At 36.6% G+C, this 24,960-nt stretch overlaps 1 protein-coding gene and 1 long non-coding RNA gene across 3 annotated transcripts in view; one reads left to right on the top strand and one right to left on the bottom strand.

Moving 5' to 3' along the window:
* Nucleotides 1-10,995, bottom strand: part of LOC116289755 (tonsoku-like protein) — a 53,971-nt gene extending 42,976 nt beyond the window's left edge. Inside the window, exons 1-7 of the mRNA XM_089034310.1 lie at nt 10,896-10,995; nt 9,023-9,118; nt 7,147-7,310; nt 4,160-4,371; nt 3,370-3,459; nt 2,281-2,452; nt 1,303-1,420 (exon numbers count right to left, since the gene is read on the bottom strand). Of these exons, the coding sequence (XP_088890436.1) occupies nt 1,303-1,420; nt 2,281-2,452; nt 3,370-3,459; nt 4,160-4,371; nt 7,147-7,310; nt 9,023-9,118; nt 10,896-10,926 (883 nt within the window). The 5' untranslated portion in view covers nt 10,927-10,995. The remainder of the gene's footprint in view (nt 1-1,302; nt 1,421-2,280; nt 2,453-3,369; nt 3,460-4,159; nt 4,372-7,146; nt 7,311-9,022; nt 9,119-10,895) is intronic.
* Nucleotides 10,996-11,272: 277 nt separating this feature from the next.
* On the top strand, nt 11,273-14,074 carry LOC148908989 (uncharacterized). Of its 2 annotated transcripts, XR_016120370.1 has the most exons (4): nt 11,273-11,480; nt 12,536-12,603; nt 12,988-13,084; nt 13,210-14,074. It is a non-coding gene; the product is annotated as an uncharacterized LOC148908989 (long non-coding RNA). The 2 variants fall into 2 exon arrangements; XR_016120371.1 differs by lacking the exon at nt 12,536-12,603 and having other exon boundaries at nt 12,988-14,074.
* The last annotated feature ends 10,886 nt before the right edge of the window (nt 14,075-24,960 follow it).

The raw sequence follows: 24,960 nt of genomic DNA on the forward strand, positions 1-24,960 counted from the left end.
ACTCTCTGGTTGATAGCACATGACGGGCAGTGTTTGCCTGTCATTGTAGGCTGGTAATGAGATTCATTCAGCTGATTGATACCAAGCAATAGAATACTCTCTTGTTGATAGCACATGATGGGCAGTGTTTGCCTGTCATTGTAGGCTGGTAATGAGATTCATGAGATTCATTCAGCTGATTGATACCAAGCAATAGAATACTCTCTTGTTGATAGCACATGACGGGCAGTGTTTGCCTGTCATTGTAGACTGGTAATGAGATTCATGAGAATCATTCAGCTGATTGATACCAAGCAATAGAATACTCTCTGGTTGATAGCACATGACGGGCAGTGTTTGCTTGTCATTGTAGGCTGGTAAAGAGATTCATGAGATTCATTCAACTGATTGATACCAAGCAATAGAATACTCTCTGGTTGATAGCACATGACGGGCAGTGTTTGCCTGTCATTGTAGGCTGGTAAAGAGATTCATGAGATTCATTCAACTGATTGATACCAAGCAATAGAATACTCTCTGGTTGATAGCACATGACGGGCAGTGTTTGCCTGTCATTGTAGGCTGGTAATGAGATTTATTCAGCTGATTGATACCAAGCAATAGAATACTCTCTTGTTGATAGCACATGATGGGCAGTGTTTGCCTGTCATTGTAGGCTGGTAAAGAGATTCATGAGATTCATTCAGCTGATTGATACCAAGCAATAGAATACTCTCTTGTTGATAGCACATGACGGGCAGTGTTTGCCTGTCATTGTACGCTGATAATGAGATTCATGAGATTCATTCAGCTGATTGATACCTAGCAATAGAATATTCTCTTGTTGATAGCACATGACGGGCAGTGTTTGCCTGTCATTGTAGGCTGGTAATGATATTCATGAGATTTATTCAATTAGTGATTGATACCAAGCAATAGAATACTCTCTGGTTGATAGCACATGACGGGCAGTGTTTGCCTGTCAATGTAGGTTGGTAATGATATTCATGAGATTCATTCAGCTGATTGATACCAAGCAATAGAATACTCTCTGGTTAATAGCACATGGTGGGCAGTGTTTGCCTGTCATTGTAGGCTGGTAATGAGATTCATGAGATTCATTCAGCCGATTCATATCAAGCAATAAAATAAATCACTTTTATTTAAGTGTCTAGTCGTTCTAGCACTTTCGCACTAATTGGGGACACTTTTCACTCACACATACTAGAAAGGTGATGCGTTAGCCATGTATGCCACCCATGCTACCCAAAATAGAATACTCTCTGGTTGATTGCACATGACGGCATTGACATTGATACTCACCAGCCACCAGGTTAGATTTCAGGCCCTCCATTTCAGCACCTGCTTGTGACGGAGAAATCTTGTAAGCTTTCTTCAACGTTCTTCTAGCAAGTAAAAAGTCTCCCATCTTAAGGTGCACCTGGGAGAAATATGGCAAGGAATCAATGAATTAAATGAGATCTAATTAACAAATTGACATCAGTTTTTATGTGTCTGTCCTCTCATTGAGGATAAATTGCGTCATCACATTGTCAAAGTATTGTGGATCTACGAGGCGTAGCCGATAACAAAAACAAAAAAAATTTCTCATTTTTAGCGATCAAAACAACCAACGATAACACACGACCATATCAGCAATGCTGTAAAACTTATCATGCCTAAATAAATATTATTATTATTATCATCATCATCATTATTATCACCATCAGTACAAAACTGTTTGTTGATAGAGAGTAACATGTTTGTGTAGGTAATCAAGGGTGGTACAGCAGTAGTGTGCTCTCTCTGCACACTTCTGGGTTACAGATTGGGTTTGATTCTTGGAACACAGCTTTACATTTGAGTAGAGTTTTGGGGTGTAGACCTTGATTTGTCTACATGTAGGTTGTCTGGTTGTCCTCCCTCCACAAAACCCAAAATGATAAATTGCAATTCAGTCTGTGAGTTAGCCATGCCCTGACTTAGATCAGCCCAGAGGTTGTTTCAGGGTTCTATCTGTGAGTTAGCCATGTCCTGACTTAGATCAGCCAAGAGGTTGTTTCAGGGTTCTATCTGTGAGTTAGCCATGCCCTGACTTAGATCAGCCCAGAGGTTGTTACAGGGTTTGATCTGTGAGTTAGCCATGCCCTGACTTAGATCAGCCCAGAGGTTATTTCAGGGTTCAATCTGTGAATTAGCCATGCCCTGACTTAGATCAGCCCAGAGGTTATTTCAGGGTTAGATCTGCAAATTAGCTGTGCCCTGACTTAGATCAGCCCAGAAGTTGTTTCACTATGTTACCTGTCCAAGTTGTACCAAAGCATCAGCTTCATCAAGCTTTTTGTTGTTCTTCTTGGCTACTTGTACAGCTTTTTCAAAGGCACATTGTGCTTCTTTGTCCAAACCAACTTTCATTAATACAATTCCAATACAATAATGACAGCGAAACTCTGTTTCTTGCAAGTGTTGCTCTCTGTTAACAAAATGAATGAATATGAGAATATGTATATATGAACCATATATTTGTGCTGCGGTTGCATATATCAAATTGTGCTGATCCTCGCAGTATATGAAGCAACTTATGCAGCTGCAAATTAACAGACTCAGAAAAAATTCTGAGTCTTGAACGGGATTTGAACCTGTGCCCTGTTGATTCTGTCACCATGCTCTAACCACTGAGCTACCAAGTCTAATAAATGAGACTCAAGGACACACCCTAACTTATCTATATTTCTATATCTTGTATTTCATAAGTGCTATGCGGTCCACATATTCTCATCTTTGCATCATAATTACTGCTACCTAACATCTATTTCACCCCGGCCTGCTCTCAGTCTGACCTCTAGCTCAGCTGGTAGAGTATCGGTAGTGCAATTCTGAAGGTTGTGGGTTCAATTCCCAGCGAGGTCGGAAATCAATTTTTCCAAATTTATTTCCAAGGGTCTTTCACCCGGAATAACCTCATTCCCAAGCACTATAACTTATCTATATTTCTATATCTCTTATTTTTTAAATGTGTCTGTCCAGCCCCTTCTTGAACATTTGGACAAGAGAACCAATTAAAATGTAGAATAAAAACAATGCATTCCAACTTTGAGTAGTGGAGCCAATCAGAAACCTAGACTGCACAAGAATGGTAATTTGATCCTGATGTTATATGTAAAACAACTAGATAGCCATCATCATTTTCTTTTGCGAATAAAAAAAAAAAAAACATGTTGAAAGGCTATTATTTTCTGGTGATTTCTGATTGGCTCCACTACCCAAAGTAGGAATAAATTGTTTCTGTTCTACAATTTGATTGGTTCTCACTGTCTAGGTGGCCCCGGTTAAAGTAGTTGTAATGTAAGTATTATTAAGGCATGACGAAGGACATACTGTAAATATTACCTTGCGATGTAAAGAGCCTTGTCTATAAACTTTCTTGCACTTGGAGTATCATTCTTGCTGTCGTACACAAGCCCCAGATTCAAGTACAACCTTGCAATACAATACAACACAATAGACTTTATTTTAAGAGGGTAGCACTTAACATTTTAGGAAAATGATGACCCAGTGGCCCTCTAAAACTATGTACTTATTGACTGAATGGGAGAGCTGTGCAGGAAAGTATTTGGCTCGAGGTGATGCCAGTTTTTCTAAGAGCACGCGCCGGGCAGATACAGTTCATGTGACAAAACAATTTATTACACAATGCAAGGCCTGGTTCAGATGTTGAAGCCCACATGCGCCGAAATGCAATGCAAACAATTTGTACCAGCCTCAGCACATGCAAACCCTGATTCCCGAACCAGTCCCAATGGAGAATAACAGGGTTCATGTTAAGGTATTATATATAAACCACTTAAAATTCAAGGACTATTCAAGGAGTATACAAGGACCCAAAAATGAACTTTCAAGTAGTATGTTCAGCTAACTATGCCAAGGTTTTACACCGTGGTTGCACATGTCCGACTTTCAGATTTTCCGATCTTTCTGACTATATCTATTTCAGAACCATGCAAGTAACGATCGAAGCAAAAATTCAAGGAGTTTTCAAGGAGTTTCACTAAAATCATAAAATTCAAAAGCTTTTCAAGTGCCTTTGAAAATGTGAATTAAATTCAAGGAGTTTTCAAGGAGTTTAAGGAGTAGCATGAACCTTGGAATAAACAATAACAATAAAAATAAAGTCTAAAACCTTGCTCTCATCTCAAGTAGTTCAGTTTCTGAGGTAATTCCTTGGAGTTTGTCACAGACCGAGAGAGCCTCCAGGTAAGCTTTCTGTGACTCCATCAATGACTCTTCTGTTTCCACGGCATCCACTGCACTGTCGGAATATACAAACCATGTGCGACCGATAGTTGCCCAGGCTCTCTGCTGCTCGACCAGGTTATTAGATGACTTAGCCAGCTGAGGGATAAGAAGACAATACAACATTGATTTAGACCAATAATAAGAGCAGGGCTTTAAAAATTAGCTCGGCTGATCAGTCTGTTGTGTGGGAGGTTGTGGTTTAAGCATTGGCCAGACCAACACCCAGTGTCTTAAAATAACTAAGGAGAAGGTGCTGCCTTTGTAATTACATCTGCAAATGGTTAGACATTTAAGTCTTCTCGGACAAGTTTTTAAAACCGCGATGCTTTCTGTGCATTTGAGAGTAGTTTTGCTTTGAAATCAAGTGGAAAAATAAAATGAATAAACGTGAATCTTTAACCATGGAAAGCAGTACTGGAAAAATTATTCAAGAACACCAGATCCTGAAGAAGACCAATGAAGTATGGTCGAAACGTAGCTTCAAAAAAAACATTTGCAGAGTATATTCCCAAAGAAATGAGTGAATGAAATCAACAACAACTGTAGAAACAAAGTTTCAGAAAATGTGTAGTTCCAGAAATCATACATACCCACCCCACAGAGGAATTTGGAATTTCCTAAGAGTAGGGGGGTCAGAGAAAGAACAAAAATTACAGAGTTTGTATGGAAGATAATTGGAATTTCCGGTGGGTAAGGGGGGTGTCTTTGAAAAAATCCTCTATGAGGGGGATATGGATAATTTTTGGAGCTACACAATTCAAGAAATATATTTGATATCAAAAAGGCAGGAGTATTCTCTGGTTATTAAGCTTTAAAACTAGTATATGTAAAAGGACTCCATGCTGTCCAATTAAGAAATAATTGGACGAGGAAAATTCCAAGGACTGACAAAATTGGATGAGGCTGTAGGCTGAGTCCAATTTGGCAGCCAGAGGAATTTTTCGAGTCTAATTATTTCTTGATTGGGGAGCATGAAATCCCATTACCTATTAATTATATAGCTGTGTAATTAATCCCATATCAACAAGACCTGTCCATCTCATTGGCTTACCCTGTTATCAGTTCAATCTCTGTCTAGTTTACTGTTATCTGATTGGTCAGTTTTATTCAAGTGGTCCTGGTTAGTGTGTTCACAAAGTAAGGCTACTGTATGTTAGGGACTATCCCAACTCTGACTAGCTGTCTAGATGTACGGTTTACAGTCATTTCGCCCACGGACCATTTCGCCCACACCAATTCGCCCACGCATAAAATCATCGCTACCATTGGAAATTACCAAAACAGAACTTCGATGAGACTTGTTAAAAAGAAACATAGCCTCTTGAAAGACATTTGTAAATGGTTTTGAAGCATATTTGGAGCGATCATTTCACGATACGATCAGTGAAAGTAGAGATTTATTCCAGATAAAGTCACTAGATCATTTCGTCTTAGTTTTTTAGTGCAAATAATAAAGTCTAATGGATTTCAAGAAAAGAAAGTTTCAGTAAACGACTAGGAAAAGCTTGTTGATTACACGAAAACAATATAAGGTATTTTGTATTTTTCTCAAACTTTGGCAAGTTAAAAATTGATAAAGAATGATAAAGCTACCCAAAACACACATTTCATAGATTAGAGTATAGGGAAATAGGGAAATAAAGTCATCCGAGTCATAAGTTGGTTTGAAACGGACTCGATATGGCAGCTAAGTGAACGCTGTCCTTGGTCGCGTTTAGATCTCTACTTTCACTGATTGTATCGTGAAATGATCGCTCCAAATATGCTTCAAAATCATTTACAAATGTTTTTCAAGAGGCTATGTTTATTTTTAACAAGTCTCATCGAAGTTTTGTTTTGGTAATTTCCTATGGTAGCGAAAGGACTTCATGATGGTAGCGAAAGGACTCTGGGTGGTAGCGAACCGACGGTAGCGAAAGTGCGTGGTAGCGAAACGACCGCGTTCGAAAGTTTGCGTTTTGAAGTCTTGAGCTTAAGCGTCAAGTAGGGTTGGTAGGTACCGGTTGGTAAATCACGAACTACTTTTTTTTAAGTCATGGTAACATATTTCTTAAAGTGATTCTACACGTGGGCGAATTGGCAAACGCATGATCAATGATTTTATGCGTGGGCGAATTGGCGTGGGCGAAATGGTCCGTGGGCGAAATGATTGGTTACCAGATGTACATACAGTCAATTCAAAAAACTTTGTCGTCAACCGGCTCAAGCCTACGCGACTGGACCAAAAGCAAATGTGGGTAAAAATCACTGAAGCAGTTAAATATTCGTTCTGAATAAATTGTTCTTGCTAGTAATAAGGTAATAATGGTGAGAAACAATCCATCAAATGCATGTCTCCGGGTTTAGGGAAAGAAAAACAAAGTAGTTATAATTCAGTTCAAAATCCCGAAAATACGAAGGCATTAAAAAAAGTCTCCTTCAAAATTTCCCGCTCACCTACAAGGGCTCGTGCTGTAAACCAGGCATAACTAGTCAGATAAAATTATGGAGTCAACTTAGCTTCAATGATTGCTACCCGGAGTTCCTTTCGGTCCAGTCGCGTAGGCCTGAGTGGGTTGACGACAACATTTTTTGAATTGACTGTATACATGTATGCCCTTAGGTTCATCAAGCACCACCAGATAAATAGTATTTTATGGGATTGAAATGAAGACAAGCCAAGCCAAGTGCACATGCAATTATATTGCACCAATGTTTTGTTTTTCTGCTGTTTTCAATTTGTGGAAAAACTAAGGTTAACGACTGATATCAATCTTGTTTTCCTCGTAACCAAAGCCTAATTGTTTAAAAAGTTTGTCAGCAAATTGATCCCACCAGGCTTTGCAACGTCTATATTAAGAAGTCATGAAAAAGGCTATATGGTAAATCTACCTGAAGATGAAGGTTTTGATGGAATAAAGCATCTTTGTATTTCCCTAGAGCACAGAGACATTCTCCAACCATCCTGTGCGCTACAGCACTACCAATGGTGTCCTCCCTTGCCTCTGCGACTTGGAGAGCTTGTTTGTACTCTTTGACAGCATCCCCATAAAACCCTAAATACAGATATCGAGTTGTCATTAGCCAAGAATGTGTGACCCAATAGCATCCGTATAAATCCCTAAGCAATACAGATATCAAGTCATTATTAGCCAAGAATGTGTCACTCAATAGCATCCCTATAAAACCCTAAGCAATACAGATATCAAGTCATTATTAGCCAAGAATGTGTCACTCAATAGCATCCCTATAAAACTCTAAGCAATACAGATATCAAGTCATTATTAGCCAAGAATGTGTCACTCAATAGCATCCGTATAAAACCCTAAACAATACAGATATCAAGTCATTATTAGCCAAGAATGTGTCACTCAATAGCATCCGTATAAAACTCTAAGCAATACAGATATCAAGTCATTATTAGCCAAGAATGTGTCACTCAATAGCATCCGTATAAAACCCTAAACAATACAGATATCAAGTCATTATTAGCCAAGAATGTGTCACTCAATAGCATCTGTATAAAACTCTAAGCAATACAGATATCAAGTCATTATTAGCCAAGAATGTGTCACTCAATAGCATCCGTATAAAACCCTAAACAATACAGATATCAAGTCATTATTAGCCAAGAATGTGTCACTCAATAGCATCCCTATAAAACCCTAAGCAATACAGATATCAAGTCATTATTAGCCAAGAATGTGTCACTCAATAGCATCCCTATAAAACTCTAAGCAATACAGATAACAAGTCCTTATTAGCCATGGATTGTATCACTTGATTGCGTCCCAGCACTGTACACGTACATAATACATTGACGCAATAAAATTATGTTTAATAGACCTCTTGGACTTGGGGTAACGTTTTCTCATTTCAGACCACGTGTCATTCACTTGAGAATAAGATTCTTTGTTTGAGCTGTATCCATATTCATGTGTCTTTTCATGTGCAACCGAGCGCAAACCTTAAATAAAGAAATGATACTCTAGGGAATGACATGTGGTCTGAAATGGGAAAACATTACGTCAGAGCTGAAGAGGTCTATCACAACTTAGCTTTCAACCTCTGCAGCAATCTTCAGGTTTAACATGCAAAAAATCATGTTAAAATTTTGAAAATAACTGAGTAGAGTTGTAATATGATATTTTCCATGTTAACCCTGAAAATGATCAGAGGTGGAAAGCTAGGCTGTAATGACACTCAATTCTTGGGTCCATGAAATATTCTATTTATTCTACACACACTTGTTTGATTTAGATACTGTATAAGGTCATTATTTGCCATTCAATGCATCACTTGACAGCATACCCATTAATCTGTACACAATGAGGCTGTTTCTCAAAGCTGTGTTGTTCAAATCTGGGGTCGCAAATTTAATTCTCTACTGGACTGCATGTGTGAATTGAGTTTGCTTGACTTATCATGTTCCCTTGTTACTAAAGTTTTTCTTGTTTGTGTCGAGTGAAGTGTGCTGTAAATAGTTATGTAATGACGCAGCAAACCTCATGAAGGAACCCTTGAATATGGGAATTGGATTTACCGTATTCTAAAAAAATTCATTTTGAAAGTACAATAAAAAACCAAAAAAATACCTTTATGTTATTCTTGATACTTAATTCTTACATATGACCCTGAAAATTCCATTACTATTTCCCCACCCCCATTCCCATTTGTTTCTATTTAACCTTTATTCCCAGCATTTTGTAAAGATCCTTATACTGTTGGGAAACACTATGATATGCAGATGAATGCAGTGAATTCTTACCATGTTGTGTCAATAATTCAGCAGAGGCATAACACATTTTGGATTCTTCTTCAAGATCACCCTTGTCTTGCGCCTTTGCCTTTCTTTTCTGATATACTGAAAACATGAGAAACAGTTAAAACACTTTAGTATGTACACCATACACGACACTGTACCCATGCAGTACTGAAGAAATAGAAAACGCGCGTGTGTGCTGTGTGCTGTCATAAAGCACGCGGAGGTTGGCAGGACACGAGAGAATCGTTAGGAGAAACATGACACGTAGCGGAGTGCTTCTGGACACTTCTCGAGTGTTCTGCCAATCCCCAAGTATTTTATGACTGCACACAGCACAGCAAGCAAGTTTCTTATTTTTTTAAATAAAATACAAATTACAATAATAGATAGGAATGATGCAACAGAAGGTGCGTGCGCGTGCAATGTGCTCTCATAAAGCACGCGCTCCAAACTAATTAGAACGCGAGATTCATAACAGTTATTTTACAATATAGTATATACACCATACATGACACTGTGCCCATACTATAGTACACTGTATATACACCATACATGACACTGTACCATGTAGTACTATAGTATATACACCATACATGACACTGTACTCATGTAGTACTATAGTATACACACCATACATGACTGTACCATACTATAGTATATACACCATACATGACACTGTACCCATGCAGTACTATAGTATATACACCATACATGACACTGTACCATGTAGTACTATAGTATATACACCATACATGACACTGTACTCATGTAGTACTATAGTATACACACCATACATAACTGTACCATACTATAGTATATACACCATACATGACACTGTACCCATGCAGTACTATAGTATATACACCATACATGACACTGTACCCATGCAGTACTATACTATATACACCATACATGACACTGTACCCATGTAGTACTATAGTATATACACTATACATGACACTTTACCATGTAGTACTATAGTATGTACACTATACATGACACTGTACCCATGCAGTACTATAATATATACACTATACATGACACTGTACCATGTAGTACTATAGTATATACACCATACATGACACTGTACCCATGCAGTACTTTAGTATATACACCACGCATGACACTGTACTCATGCAGTACTATAGTATATACACCATACATGACACTGTACCCATACTATAGTATATACACCATACATGACACTGTACCCATGCAGTACTATAGTATATACACCATACATGACACTGTACCCATGCAGCACTTTAGTATATACACTATACATGACACTATACCCATGTAGTACTATAGTATATACACCATACATGACACTGTACCCATGCAATACTATAGTATATACACCATACATGACACTGTACCCATGCAATACTATAGTATATACACCATACATGACACTGTACCCATGCAGTACTATAGTATATACACCATACATGACACTGTACCCATGCAGTACTATAGTATATACACCATACATGACACTGTACCCATGCAGTACTATAGTATATACACCATACATGACACTGTACCCATGCAGTACTATAGTATATACACCATAAATGACACTGTACCCGTACTATAGTATATACACCACACATGACACTGTACCCATGCAGTACTAGAGTGCAAACAATTAATCCGCGAAACACTAATTACTAAATAGTACAAAATAGTGCTAGTTAAACAATAGAAAACGATGGAATTTGCATGAAATTGTAATATTTAGTATTAATAAAGTTTCACGGTTATATTGTTTGCACTCTATAGTATATACGATAGTAAGTCAAGTTATTTCAACATCGAAGCTTCCAAAACTCACATCACAAAGTCCGCGATTACTTTAAATAAAACTACTTACATTTCAGTTCTCTTTTCAAGCTTGAATCCATTTAAACCATCGCTTTAAAACTTAAAAAAATGCACACAACAAAATCCAATCCTCGAAAAATGGCGGGTTTGACATTCTGTCAAAGAAAACCGCTGTCCAAAGTAACATCACACATATTCCCTACCCACCCCTCCCCTGTCATACAATTTATTCAACCATTTCTTTTTAGGTGAAAATGAGTTCTAATCTTACAAAAAATTATTATTTTATATTTTATATCAATATATTTTACTTTTAAAATTCATAAAAGAAAAGAGAAACAGATGTGGTTTTTTGGAGATTGCGGAAGTTTCGAATGTAATATTTTATTGCTGTAACGGGCTTCCTTTGTGCTTATTCCCAAAACAAACATGGCTTCAAAGTAAAGTAGAATGCTCGAGGATCGTTATTAATATTCGCTAAACTTCATGTCCGATCTCTTTTAAAAGTAATGGAAACTGAAATTCTCTTCCTAAGGTTGCTTTTAGCAACGTCAAGGAATTTTTGGCGAGCATTTTAAGGAGAGAAAATTCAACTTATATGTTCTAAATTGTTCATGAAAATTGAAGGCCACAGGTTAGTTATTATAATCTCAGTTAAGCGCCTATAGAAAATGTTTTGTTTACCCAGATGGATTACCATATACTTATATACTTTAAGCTTAATCAGTCTTCTGAAGAAAGCTTATCTTAGGTCATAATTTGGATAAACTTCAACACTAAAAAAAATAGATAAATAAGTATCTTTATTTAAGTGTCAAGTCGTTCTAGCGCTTTCGCACTAATTGGGGACACTTTTCACTCACACGCACTACCTATACATTGAATGTTCTATGCACACAACGCTTAACTCACATGTTGATTTTTTTGTTGACTAGCATTCTTCTGTAAATCTATGTATAACTACTTAGGGAGAGTTTGAAATTTAAGGGATGGGGTGGGTAGGGGGTTTGTGGATTCTAATTTTTATAACAATAACTTTCTTATTGCCCCTCTTTGTCAAAAGTATATACATAAATGATTGTGTGTGTATGTCTCGCTCCTTAGGATTGCAAAAATTGATATATTTATAGTAAACATAATATAAAATATCAATATATCATCATCCTTATCCTCATCATAGTTAATAGAGGGGAATGGTTAGGAAACCTATTGTTATCAGGTCTTTGTTCGCTTTTGAGGTTGAACCGGTCTTGACCGTGCACAATGTTTGATTTATGCTCATCCGAAATTGCAAAATAAGTAAACATAAACTTTGTCTATGGGATTGTTGTAAGGAATATTCAAATATCTCTTATAAATCTTTAAATATTTTGAACTAGCAGCCAAAAGAAAGATTTTGGCATGTTGAATCAGCCATTGCCAACAATGGTAAAAAAGGATTGTGCACGGTCACACTTGAAAAAAGTGAACAAAGACTTATAACAAAAGGGTTTTCTACCCATTCCCCTCTATTAACTATGTCCTTATCATTATAATTATTATCATCATCTTGATAATTATCATCATTAATACAGAATCCGTTTCAAAACAAAGTGCAATAGTCAGATAAACACAATAGAAAACAAAAGAACTAGAGTGAAGTAGTCATATTTATACTTAACAAACACCTTAATAATTATTGATGATCAGATGGATTCTACTGAAAGGCTCTCAAGGGGAAGGTTTAAGATATGATCTTTCAAAGACTGCAATTGCAGGCAAGAGCTAAACCAATATGATGTATATATATATATACTTGATCACAGAAAGGTTGTAGTATACATTTATACATATATCTAATGAGATGCAGAATGTAAAACATGCTTAAATACGATTGCTTAGCCACCACACTTTGTGGAAAAACTCTTTTAACTTGACTTTGTGTGATACTTATTTCTCTGATATATATAATAGAAGATAAATGAGACCACATAAGTTACTTTTTTATGTTTTGCATCTTATTTGAAAAATATATGGGATATAACAGATATAGGAATCCCAGATCAGAAAATCTAACCACCTACAAGAATGACACATGGTTTAAAATAGGCAATTTGCATACAAAGGTAAAGAAGTTTTTTATTCTATTTTATTTCAATCAGAAATACTACTCTACTCGAACGAAGGGAGTCTATATCTGCAAAGTTATTTAACTTGTCACTACTCAATATGGAGGATAGGTGCCAACAACGCCGCAAGGTGACAGCAAGGGCTAGCAATTGGCAAGAGGTAACCATGGCAACCTAGCCATGGGTCAACCTCAGCACCCGTCATACTGTTAACACAGTGGAAGTTTATACTTACCTTTTTTTTTTAACCCTCAGGAAGGGTGGGTGGGGTGAGAGCAACAATAGGCAGCAATGCTGAGCGATTGAGAGCAATGGCTGACCACGAGGGCAATGGCTGCAGTAGCGCATGTGCTGTTGACAACACACCTCTGACCAGCAACACACTCCAAGTTAACTTTGCTTATAAAATAACCACATTTATTGACATTAAAGAGCCACAACACAAACTTCACCATCTTTTGCCAAGATGTCTAAGTATAACCTAAGGAAGAGCAGGACTTTCTCCTTACATAGATACAAAACAGACAGATGCAGAAATGGTTTCATCCTCAGTCATGCAAATAACTTATAACGATAAAATAATCGTACATAATATATATATGTGTGTGTGTGTATATGTATGTGTATGCACAGCTGGTTGCAGAAATTGTGATCCCTTTGTACATATGCGCAGGTGTATGGGTTGTTTGTGTGATGTGTAGGGGGATCGGGGTTTCTGCATATTCCTGTGGATATATATATTTATATATATTGTATTTTTAATATTCCATATCATAATATACTTATTATAATTTTAAATAGGATCTTTTACAGTAATGTGCTATAGCTTTTATAAGTTATAATTCTTATTTATTATGTATGTAAATATTATCGCAATTCAGCCCTTTGGCTGCAAGTTTTTAAGATAATAAAGTATCTATCTATCTATCTATCTATTTCTCAGTACCTAGAACTAGGGAATTGCTCTTACCACTAAGCAGGGCTGTAGCCACTAGTAAAGTTGGGCTGGTTTTAACCACATACTTTTTATCTTCAGAACCCTTTTTCCCCTCACAAAAATATTTATTACAAAAGTAAATAAAATAGAGGACCTTTCTTAAAGTGCAAATGAACCCTTTGACGATACATTCAGTACTGGTTCTGCATAAAGTAAATAGTTGATTGGTAAAATATTTCTTTATTTGAGTGATGCGTCTCTAAGTTATAAAGGTTTATACTTCCAATATGTTAATGATGATGACGTCAAGTAAGGTATTTGAGTGTTTTTGTTGTAACTTGTAATACTAAATGCTGGCCATTTTGAAAATAAAAATTATAAATAGCTTTCATGTAAACCATGAGTAAAATAATGATGCTTTTTAGATACTGTTTCTATGAACCAGTTCGATTTTGTATATTTAATTAAGCCTTAATAGATGTCACACTCATTAGCATATTGGAAGTATAAACCTTCATAACTTAGAGACGCATCACTCAAATCAAGAAATATTTTACCATTCAACTATTTACTTCACGTAGAATCAGTACTGAAAGTATTGTTGAAGGGTTCATTTGCACTTTAAAAACCAGACCACTATCCAAGTGGTAGACTACGTTCAGCGGGTATTATAACATAGGCTATCCAACTGGTGGCTACGGTCTTACTAAGCTACTAGAGACTCTATGGTGAGCACGGTTTGTTTCCATCTGTGATTTCATATAAATGACATCCTGTTCTTAGTCATGTCCGGCTAATATATTCTGACGTTTTGACAACAAACTTACCTATATAATGTGTGTGAGCACTCATACTAGACAGATGGCACCAATGTTGTGATAAGGAGCCATCAAGAGTGCTTTCACATGTCTGGTCTCTTTTGTGAGGGAAAAGAGCTGTTGATAGGATTAGAAAGGTCTTACTTAACCTGTGGAATAAATTCAATTTCCATTGTTTCCTTTTTTGCCTATTATTTTTCCATCTGTTAAATAATATATTTCAAACTAGTAAAGGTCGATGTTGCAGAGTCATCTCAACTTTATTTTCAAGAACGAATAATGAATAATGATAAATTCAATATCATATAAGTGGAAATTTAAATAATTTTATTGGAGAATAAATTAAGTACTACAATGAATGAATGAGTGGATGGATGGATGGATGGATGGATGGATGGGATGGGATGGATGGATGGATGGATGGATAGGATGGATGGATGGATGGATGGGATGGATGGATGGATGGATGGATAGGATGGATGGATGGATGGATGGGATGGATGGATGGATGGATGGATAGGATGGATGGATGGATGGATGGGATGGATGGATGGATGGATAGGATGGATGGATGGATGGATGGATGGATAGGATGGATGGATGGATGGATAGGATGGATGAAAAGATGGATAGGATGGATGGATGGATGGATAGGATGGATGGATGGATAGGATGGATGGATGGATGGATAGGATGGATGGATGGATGGATAGGATGGATGGATGGATGCAAGGATGAATGGATTGATGGATGGATGCAAGAATGAATGGATTGATGAATGGATGGATGGATGGATAGGATGGATGGATGGATGGATGGATGGATGCAAGGATGAATGGATTGATGGATGGATGCAAGGATGAATGGATTGATGAATGGATGGATAGGATGGATGGATGGATGGATAGGATGGATGGATGGATGGATGGATGGATTGGATGGATGGATGGATGAATGGATGGATGGATGGACGGATGGATGGATGCAAGGATGAATGGATGGATGGACGGATGGATGGATGCAAGGATGAATGGATTGATGAATGGATGAATAGATTGATTAATGGACAAATAGATTGGAGAATGGATGGATAGATGGATGGATTACTGAATAAATAAAAGATATTGTTAACCTAAATCGTAACAACATTAACAACGCTATTTTTTGGTTGACACCTCAATCATCTGTTAATCTTTTGTATCTATATTATGACTATTGCACTTTAACAAGTAATTTTTTGATTCACGGGTTAAGTAAATTCATTCTAATAATTGCTAGAGAGCAGAGTTAATGGGATCTAGCTTTACTGATTTAGAATCATCGTACTTTTGTGACATGTCTGACACTTTGTGACAATATGTCTCTGATCTCTGATTTGCTAAACTAGGAATGCTGAGGGAGGCCAAAACAGCAACAACACAAATTAAGAAAACTGTAAAAAATATTATTTTGTTAGAACTTTAAAAAGGAAATATAGCCACCGAACACCACACATATGTTAGGATAAACGCCAGTTTACATAATGCTTGAAAAGCAGACATACCAGCTGAGCTATCAATTCAGCTGCAGAATAAAATTAGTCCAAATTGTTAGTTTTTTTTACCATTCTGTGCCCCTTAAAAACAAGCTGTGATGTCATAGTTAAATGAGGCGAATGACTGGACTTGGGGGGGAGATAGACCCTTCTCAAGTTGGGGACCAATCGTTTAGATGGTTTAGAGACCCCGGGGGGGAGGGGGGCGGTGGTTTCTTCGCAAAAAAATGAAATGAAATTTGTACCTCCCTCTAAAATCATTAAATAGAAAACATACCCCCCCTCTTTCAACACTACTAAATACGTACCCCCCCCCCCCCAGTATTTCCACCACCCCCCACCCCTGGGAGGTAATAAACGATCGGTCCCTTATTCTCTTATTCACACTACATAATATCAAAATAGATAAACTAGTAGTATACAAGATAATGGAGATGATGTTACGAATGCATTACAAATGTAACATAAATCTTAAAGTAAGAGAGCGATTTTGTGAGTGACACTTTCGCTAATCCCTCTGGACCAATTAGATCGCAGAACGTATAAGAGCTATTTGAACAACACTTTACAGCAGAATAAATATTTTTAAGAAAATCCTTCAAATCCCTTTATGAATAATGATCCTAAAACTCCCATTCATTTTTTAAAAAATTTCGTTAACCATTATAGATTATAGTTTTCGAATGTCTTTCATTTATTTATTAAAGTTTGTACAATAAAACAGACGTTGTCGCAATTCTTTTTAGATAGTTTGTCATTTTATTTTTAGATTTTTGTTTTTCTTATTTGTCTTTTTTTCATCCTTATCCATATAAATAGTTTTCTAAATGATTAAAAAGACAGATACCTTGGTCAAACATGTCAAAGTGACGGAAAAATAGATCAGTTAAATCCGCCCCCGACTTTTCGCATGACTGTGAAAAGCTCAGTGCCGTAAGCGTGACGTGCCGTGACCGTGATGCTTTCTAGAATTTTAATTGGCTGATTTTTTCTCGCGCAATGTGATTGGTCTTGCAGTGCCGTGACATTGGCGTGACCGTGTCCGCGCCGTTTTTATGCCGTGTTCCGGGTATTTGATTGGATGGAGAGTAAATTCTCGCACAATATGATTGGTCTGGCGAATGCCTTGCCGTGTCACGGTCGTGTTCGTGCCTCCAGCTTTTGACAGCATATACTTACAATAGCGCAGCGCAACCGTGACGTCATAAAAATGAAGACAGAGACGAAATTCGGACAAACAAACTTACAAGTTTACTTTCAGCAGATAATTTTCACAGCCGATCGCAGTTGATCTTAGTTTACATGGGTTATTATTGTAACTTTAAGTAAAAATAATAAAATCGGTTCGTATAATCTTCGTAGCGGTTAAACAGAATGCAATGTTTGTCCGAATCTTTAAGCTATTTTTAGAATCAGTGCGCTGCGCTATTTACTGTGCGTCGGTGTTTGTTGTTGAATAAACCAGCGCAAATAAAACTCGAATTCACAAAGTGTGCAATCCGATCCGGTTTTTTATTTTTATTTTTATTTTTTTTCCGCTTACTTTTGTGATAAAACTTATCATCTTCTAAGCTTTAGTTTATCTCTTTTTTTTACACGTTTCCATTCAGTTTTTCGTGCATTTTTCTGCCTTATGTTTTTTTTAAAATATTGTTCTCATTATTATCATTATATTCTTTAAAAAAATTATGAGCGGAAGTAGACGAAAAAGGAGTTAAAGCCATAACAAGAAATCTAAGATAAGCAGAGATTATCTAAGGATATTCTTCCTATCCTAAGAGCCCTCATATTAGAATAATATTCAACTTGAATCAGAACGCTTCCATATATATTCGGGCACGTAAAGACATTTAAACAAAGATTAAATATAATTGACTTTATGGGAAATCGTAAAAAAATGATTGGACCGTTGTATTTGCGGTCTGGTCGGATGGAGATTGATCGATCGGTCGGGTAACGGAGGTTACTGAAAGTGAGATCCTAATCCCTTTTCCCAGCCCCCATTATAACCAAATCCCACAGTCCCAGCCTATGTTGTGCTCAAATCTCAATCCCATTCCCATTTTTGATTGTTTTTGTATGTGAATCCCATTCCCAGTGCGTAAAATCCCATTTTCCCAGCCCCAAAAAGGTGAATCCAATCTATTATTTTACCTAGCTTCAGGACCCTCGTAAAGGACTTGTTTATTTGGTCTATTTCGATCGAGTCAGATTGTAAACATGTGGATGAATTTGCGCAAGGGTTAATCGGAAGTGCGCATTCAGTCTGAAAACATTGCTTAGCTGATTTCATAATATATTTGATGTTTAATCCATTCATTCATTCATTCATTCATATTTATTTTTGATGATCTTTCCTTTCGATGACGTTCCCCTCCCCCCATGTTGTCTAAAAGCCATGTGATCTCCCCTAAATCCCCCCCAAGCCTTACCACCCACATAGAATAATATTAATGGGAATTAACAGTGGATTCCAAGGTGTCTCTTCTTCCACTGGATTCCAATTTGGAATATATAAATTGGGGGGGGGGGGGGGGGAACGGAAAACCCGGAAGAGCGTAGCCAGTATCTTCCGAAGGAAGCCCAAATTCAACGTTTTGATTTTACGAAAGTAAAATACGAATTTGAATATACATGGCCGTATGAATTCTAAAAAGCCGCCATTTTGTTGCCACGAGGGGGGGTGGGGAGGGGGCTGGCCAATGGCTTTACCCTGCTTGTGCCCTGACCCGGAGCAAAAACAATTAACCCTTGCAATTGAAGCACGAGTGAAGCACAGGAGAAGTTCAGGAGAGAAACATAAGCAAAGCTATTTACGAACGACGTGAATCAACATGAATCCTCCCGTCCCTAACTCGTATCCCAGCCAGCCATAAATGTAACCTTTCTATAAAAACAGCTGCCAACACTCTTTAAACCATTCTCAACACAGACAAACGTTATTGGTTGAATCTAGGCACATCAGATCGACATGACAACATCAATTCAATAGCCTTTCCAAATCGTTTTGAAAACACCGGCACTGCTGGCTATTGTTATTTTTCACAATTCATGAAAATTCTTGAACAAAAGTTATAATATTTGGAATATAAACCTACGTTAATGGCATACCTAGGATCTAGCAATGATTTGGGAAATAAAGGCTTTTCATTCTCGTAATATTTTCGTAAAATTAAGCGAGCTGCCTGACAATAATGATCATGGGCCAGATATAACGAACAATTAAGCAAATTTCCAAGAGAGAGAGAGAGAGAGAGAGAGAGAGAGAGAGAGAGAGAGAGAGAGAGAGAGAGAGAGAGAACAGACAGACCCTCAAGCTTATTCACTCAAATACGACCTCTAAGGCAGACATCGAATAGACGTAATACACGCAAAAAGATTAATTTTCTGGTTTGTTTTGCATAACAATTCCGTTGTATACGGACCTTCAACTAATGAGCCAACGTTTCTTTAGCAATAACATACTTAATTGGTCTCTGAGAATCCTAAATTCCCTTGTAAAAATGCGCTTTTCTGGGTAAAAGATATAAAATTGACGCAAATTGCTTAACGAACGACTAAAATTAGGCAATCTTTTTAGGAAATAATAAATGTTTTTCCCCGTAAAGATGTCAATTTTTTTATAATGAGCGCAAAACTCTCCAAGCTCGACATCGTTGATATTGCATGATCTATTCCATTGATGGTTTATATTCAACCAAATGTTTGATTATTTTTGAGAAAAAGAGTTATTAGACCTCAGTGTACAGTGTCCGTGAATGAGACAAGCCCAATATTATGTTCACATGATAAATTGCGCGCGCTTTTTTAAAGAAGCATTACCAAGCTGCACTTTGTTAAGAGAGAGCAAAATCCAAAATAACAAAAGGACTTTTTACCTTGATTTTTTGATGAGTGCGCGCACGTGTACGCAGGCTTCCTGGACGAATTGATTCAAGACCAGATATGATAACATATATCTGTACTGTAGAACTAGATAATAAATAACTCCAAGTAGTGGCAAACACAAGCCTCTCGTCAAACAAACGTAAATCTTATTGAGTGTTTACATCCTAGAGACGAAAATACGTATTAAAAAATAAAGACAATATAGCGGAGATTTGAGTAAACTTTTTCAACGCTAAGTGGTGTAGGCGTGGCTGCCAAGAGGTAAAAAATTCGAATGTGCGGACAGTGAAGACAGGAACCGCAAACACGTTTTTTTCCACGATTCTTCTGTCCTAAACTATTTTGAACTTTCAAACCCTCTAGAATGAAGCACTGAGTTAAAATACGCCGTCGAACCAAGATAATCTTATTTCCATTCAATTTACTCAAGGGAAGATGATTTCGAGTATTCATTTTGAGAGTGACGAAAACTCGAAAGCGTTCAAGGTTCAAGTGCCTTCCTTCAGTGTAATGACTATTTTTAACGATTCTATCAGACTCTGAAATAGTATAAACCGGAAATTTTCATAGTTTGTTTGCTTTCTTCTTGCATCAGAGTTGCGATGACCATGTTTCGATCCGAGGCGGCAATTCCTGGACTAAAAGCAATGGCACGCGCGCGTAATGAATGAGAAAATTGGTGAATTTTACGAACAATAGCCTAGCCAAGAGTATAGTGTTCAACTTCTCTCTTGAGAATAAAATAACAGCGTTAAAATCGTACAACGAATCATGAAATCATTTTATGTAAGACCAATTAATATTTGAGTACTTTCAATGAATGGAAGTTAGGCAGATTTCACAATGAAGTTTGCCATTTATATTTCTTTTTTTCTTTTTTTCTTTTTTGTCCGAGTTTTGCACGACAAATCGGCTCCAGAAATTTTATTACTTTCAACAAACATTTCACTGGTTTTGGGTAAGGTTCACAAACAATAAGCCTTGAGATGACGATAAAGCCTGAATTATCAATGAACACGTACGACTGGATATTTATAGAATTGCATTTATTTAAACCCCGCTTAATCTTTGACTTGGGGCAAAAGTACTTCCAATAAAACCTAAAGCTGTAATCTTGGGATATTTTGAAAAGCAGCCGTTCGAAAATAGTGAAAATATAAACAGATATAGCATTTCAATTTGCGGTGAAAAAACCTGACCTTCTTGAACCCCCGCTGCTAGGCTTTCATTGAGGACTTAATCAGTAAAAACAACCTACTTAGTTCCGCACACGTACGTGCAATATAGCTGCACTCTGGAATAAGCATAAACTCGTGTAATGAGGGCGGTTGAACGAAAATGTATCAATCTGAAGTTGTTTTGAGTAGTGCAAAAAATCAATCGCATTTGCTACACTGAAACACATTCTAATCTCGTCTATCAATACCACTTTTTCACTAATAAGCGAAAAACAAATTATTCATTCATTTCTTAAAATTCCAGGAAATATAATTAACGAGGCGCCTTTTGAAGTTATTTTCCAACAAATTAACTTGTACAAGTTCCGGCTAACTGAGGAAAAAAAACCGCATTTGTAAAATACTCAAACATTTGAAGCGACAATTTTTTTCATTTTTCTATTAATCAAACAGTCACTCATTTTATTCTTTTAAAAGGGCACACTTTTGTCTAATCTATTCAGTCAATACTTAATATCTCGATAACGCTTTTGGGAATAATATTAGTAACATTTACATATATTTTTCGTTAAATTTGCTCTAAGTTTTTTGTTTATTTTGTCGCATGACAAATATTCAGATCAAAATACGGAGTTTATTTTTTATAGCTTGTAGACGTGCAAAGCATCATGTGACAAGCGTACGTCAACCAAATCTAGTTTGTATATTGTTTTTGTTTCAGAAATTCAATAATATGTGTTAGCCAGAGTTTTAAAATTCCATTCTTTTCAAAACATTGATCAATTTTTTCCCCAGAAAATAAAGCAACTTGCAAAACAGAAAAGAAAAACAACACCGACGCTTGACATATTTTCTTTTTTTTCAGAATAAACTTTAGTCTCTTCAGTTCTGTTAAATATTTACAAAAATGAAAGCTTATTTTCAGAATATATTGCATAAAGACAGTGAAGAGCTCGATTGAGTGAAAAGAATAAGCGAATAAAGCAGTTAAGTTTGATTTATCCAAGTTAAAATCTTCACGTATCCCTGACTACCATAGATGACAGGCTAACTCAGTAACTCATTTATTTTTAAAGCCCTAAACCCTTCGATTTGAAATTGCTGAAGCTATATACTACCTAAATAAGCTTTTTCTACTTAAGTACTAGCCGGGGATCCATTTCTGGGATAATCTTCCAATGTGTAGAATCTCAAAGCTCTTTGTAAAGCCTATAAACGCTGACCCTTTAGCTAGATTAGGAGGAATGTTTTCCTGCATGGCAGAATGAAAACAATATGTTTTTTAAAGACAGCATGCCAAAGTAAACTTTCTAAATGAAACAACACTGCTAGTTATAGCTTATTCCATAGTAAGTCAAAATTTATTTACAAGATATTCAATTTATACACGTGAACTTGTGATGCAAAATAAGCGATTACCGTTGAAATGTATACTGCAGAACATATTTACAAATGTCGATAATTCTTTTCAATAATTGTACATGTTTTTACACTGAACTGAAATCAATATCAATATTATTGTCGAGTATCAAAGCATAAACCTTCGAAAATATATGTACAAGGTATTTTTTCTTATATTTTTTTTGCTCACTAGTTCAACAATAGTAATAATCATTTTGGCAAGGAAACTCGAGACTTGAAACTTAAATTTCCAACTCTCTTCAAAATCAAAATATACCAAACTGCAGTATCTAAATACTATGGATTTTCTTTAAATTCTACGTGAAAATACTTCACCAAATATTGATTTTTTTTTGCTGAAGACAATGAAAAATGAATTTTTGCACGTCTGTCTTCAACAGTAAACAATAAAGAAAAAATAGTTCTTGGAACCCGTTTTGTACAAAAGCTGTGTCAATAGCTTCGTTTAGGCAGAGCTATAAACCTAAAATTGTTTTCGTTTCAGCACTGCTGTATTAAGTGATAATCTTTTAGCTAAATTATAATGTATAAATATATACTGGTGTGAAATGTACGACGACACATAATATGAATACTTTATAGTTGTACATCGCTAAATGCAATCGATCAAGTTGTACAAAAATGCCGTTCAATTCGAACCTTGTCTTCTATTAAGATCAAGTTATTTTTTAGCTTTACTTCCAATTTAGTTTTTGAGCAAAATTTGTTGTTTTGTTATGTCGCGTTTTTGTCGGCCATTCGCAGGGTCAAGACCTTCGTACGAATCTTGGCGCTTAGCCGAAATGTTTTGTTCGAACACAACTCGACTGCGATCCAAATAGTCATGTATGTCTGTGCTAAGCTATATAAACATTTATAACAATTATTATTCCCCTTTTTCGTCACGATAATTATAATATATCTTTAAAGAGTCCTATGGGAATAGCAAAAGTACCTCATCAAGCAAACCATCGCACGCCATCGTATTTTGCACCCAGCTTCGCCACGTGATAGTGTTGTCCTTGTAAATTACTCATTTCATTATCCAAAGTCATATTTCTTCACACCTTCGAATCCCACAACGTGTATAAAGATCTGTGATATGTCCCACTTAGGCCTTGAAAGGATCTAACAAGTAAAAGCTCGCGGTCTTGCTGGAGGAAGAGCCTTGTATAGTTTCTTTCGAAATTGCCTTCCTTCAGAGTTTCGCTTCAAAGCTCCAGACTCAATCGCTCGCTGCAAATGAAGCGAGGCTAAATCCTTTTCTTCCTTCGCTAATTCATCATGTCCTTCTTCTTTGATATCGTCTAAACTTGGCTCATAAGACGAGTGCCGTCGTACACGGCTCCCCTTGGTGTTTGGTCCAGACATCTGTGTTTTCTCGGATTGAGAAGCATGAGATTCGATGCTTTTCTCTATGATATGCTCTTCTTCAGGGGAGCTTTTCACGGCGTAAACATTTTCCACGTCCTTTCGTCTGACGGTCTTCCATTCGTTCATTGCAACTGGCTTATCCGTTATACAAATCATTCTGTAAAACGCTACCTCAGTGGTCTGCATATAGGTACAAAACTTCTCGGTTTTGGCAAATAAAATCACGGTCAACTTGTCTGTGATGGACCTCGAGCGATTTAATCGAACAACTACGATGCATGTTGTTTACATCAAGGTGATGTAAAAAGAACGCTCACGTGCTATAAATATTTATAGATCACAATGACGAAATAATCGTCAGAGCGACCGAGAAAAACAGGTCACCTATATATGTCAAATTCCGATCTAAAAGCCTTAGATTTAGGCCCCAAACATAGGATTTTTTAAAAAAACGATCTATATATCAAGGCCATACGCATTTTAACTTCCTTTTGTATAAATACAAATCTAAATGATATAAATCTCATTTACATAAGCAATGTGGTTGCTAAAGTAAATTGGAATTTTCAGCTTTGAAATGAATGAGATTAGCTTATTATGATCTGGACATGAATAGATTAGCTGGTATATTGTCCAAACAATTTTTGTACAAGAAAAAGTGTGAAATATTGACAAAAAATAAACTGCTAAAAACTGGAAAGAATGAATAGCATACTGTTGTGAGGTGAAGACTAAGTCTTTGGTACCCGCTAAAAGGCTTTTTCACGCTTCGAAGAATGGTATATCAACAACAAAACAAAGACGCTGAAAAAAAGTCATCCGTAACAAGAAAATCTTAATTTGCAATAGAGTTGGGAGTCTGTGTTGAAAATACTG

Source organism: Actinia tenebrosa, unplaced genomic scaffold, assembly GCF_029948245.1.
Source record: "Actinia tenebrosa isolate PJP-AT-01 unplaced genomic scaffold, QUT_ActTen_1.0 PGA_scaffold2__45_contigs__length_23673736, whole genome shotgun sequence".
Taxonomy (NCBI): domain Eukaryota; kingdom Metazoa; phylum Cnidaria; class Anthozoa; order Actiniaria; family Actiniidae; genus Actinia; species Actinia tenebrosa.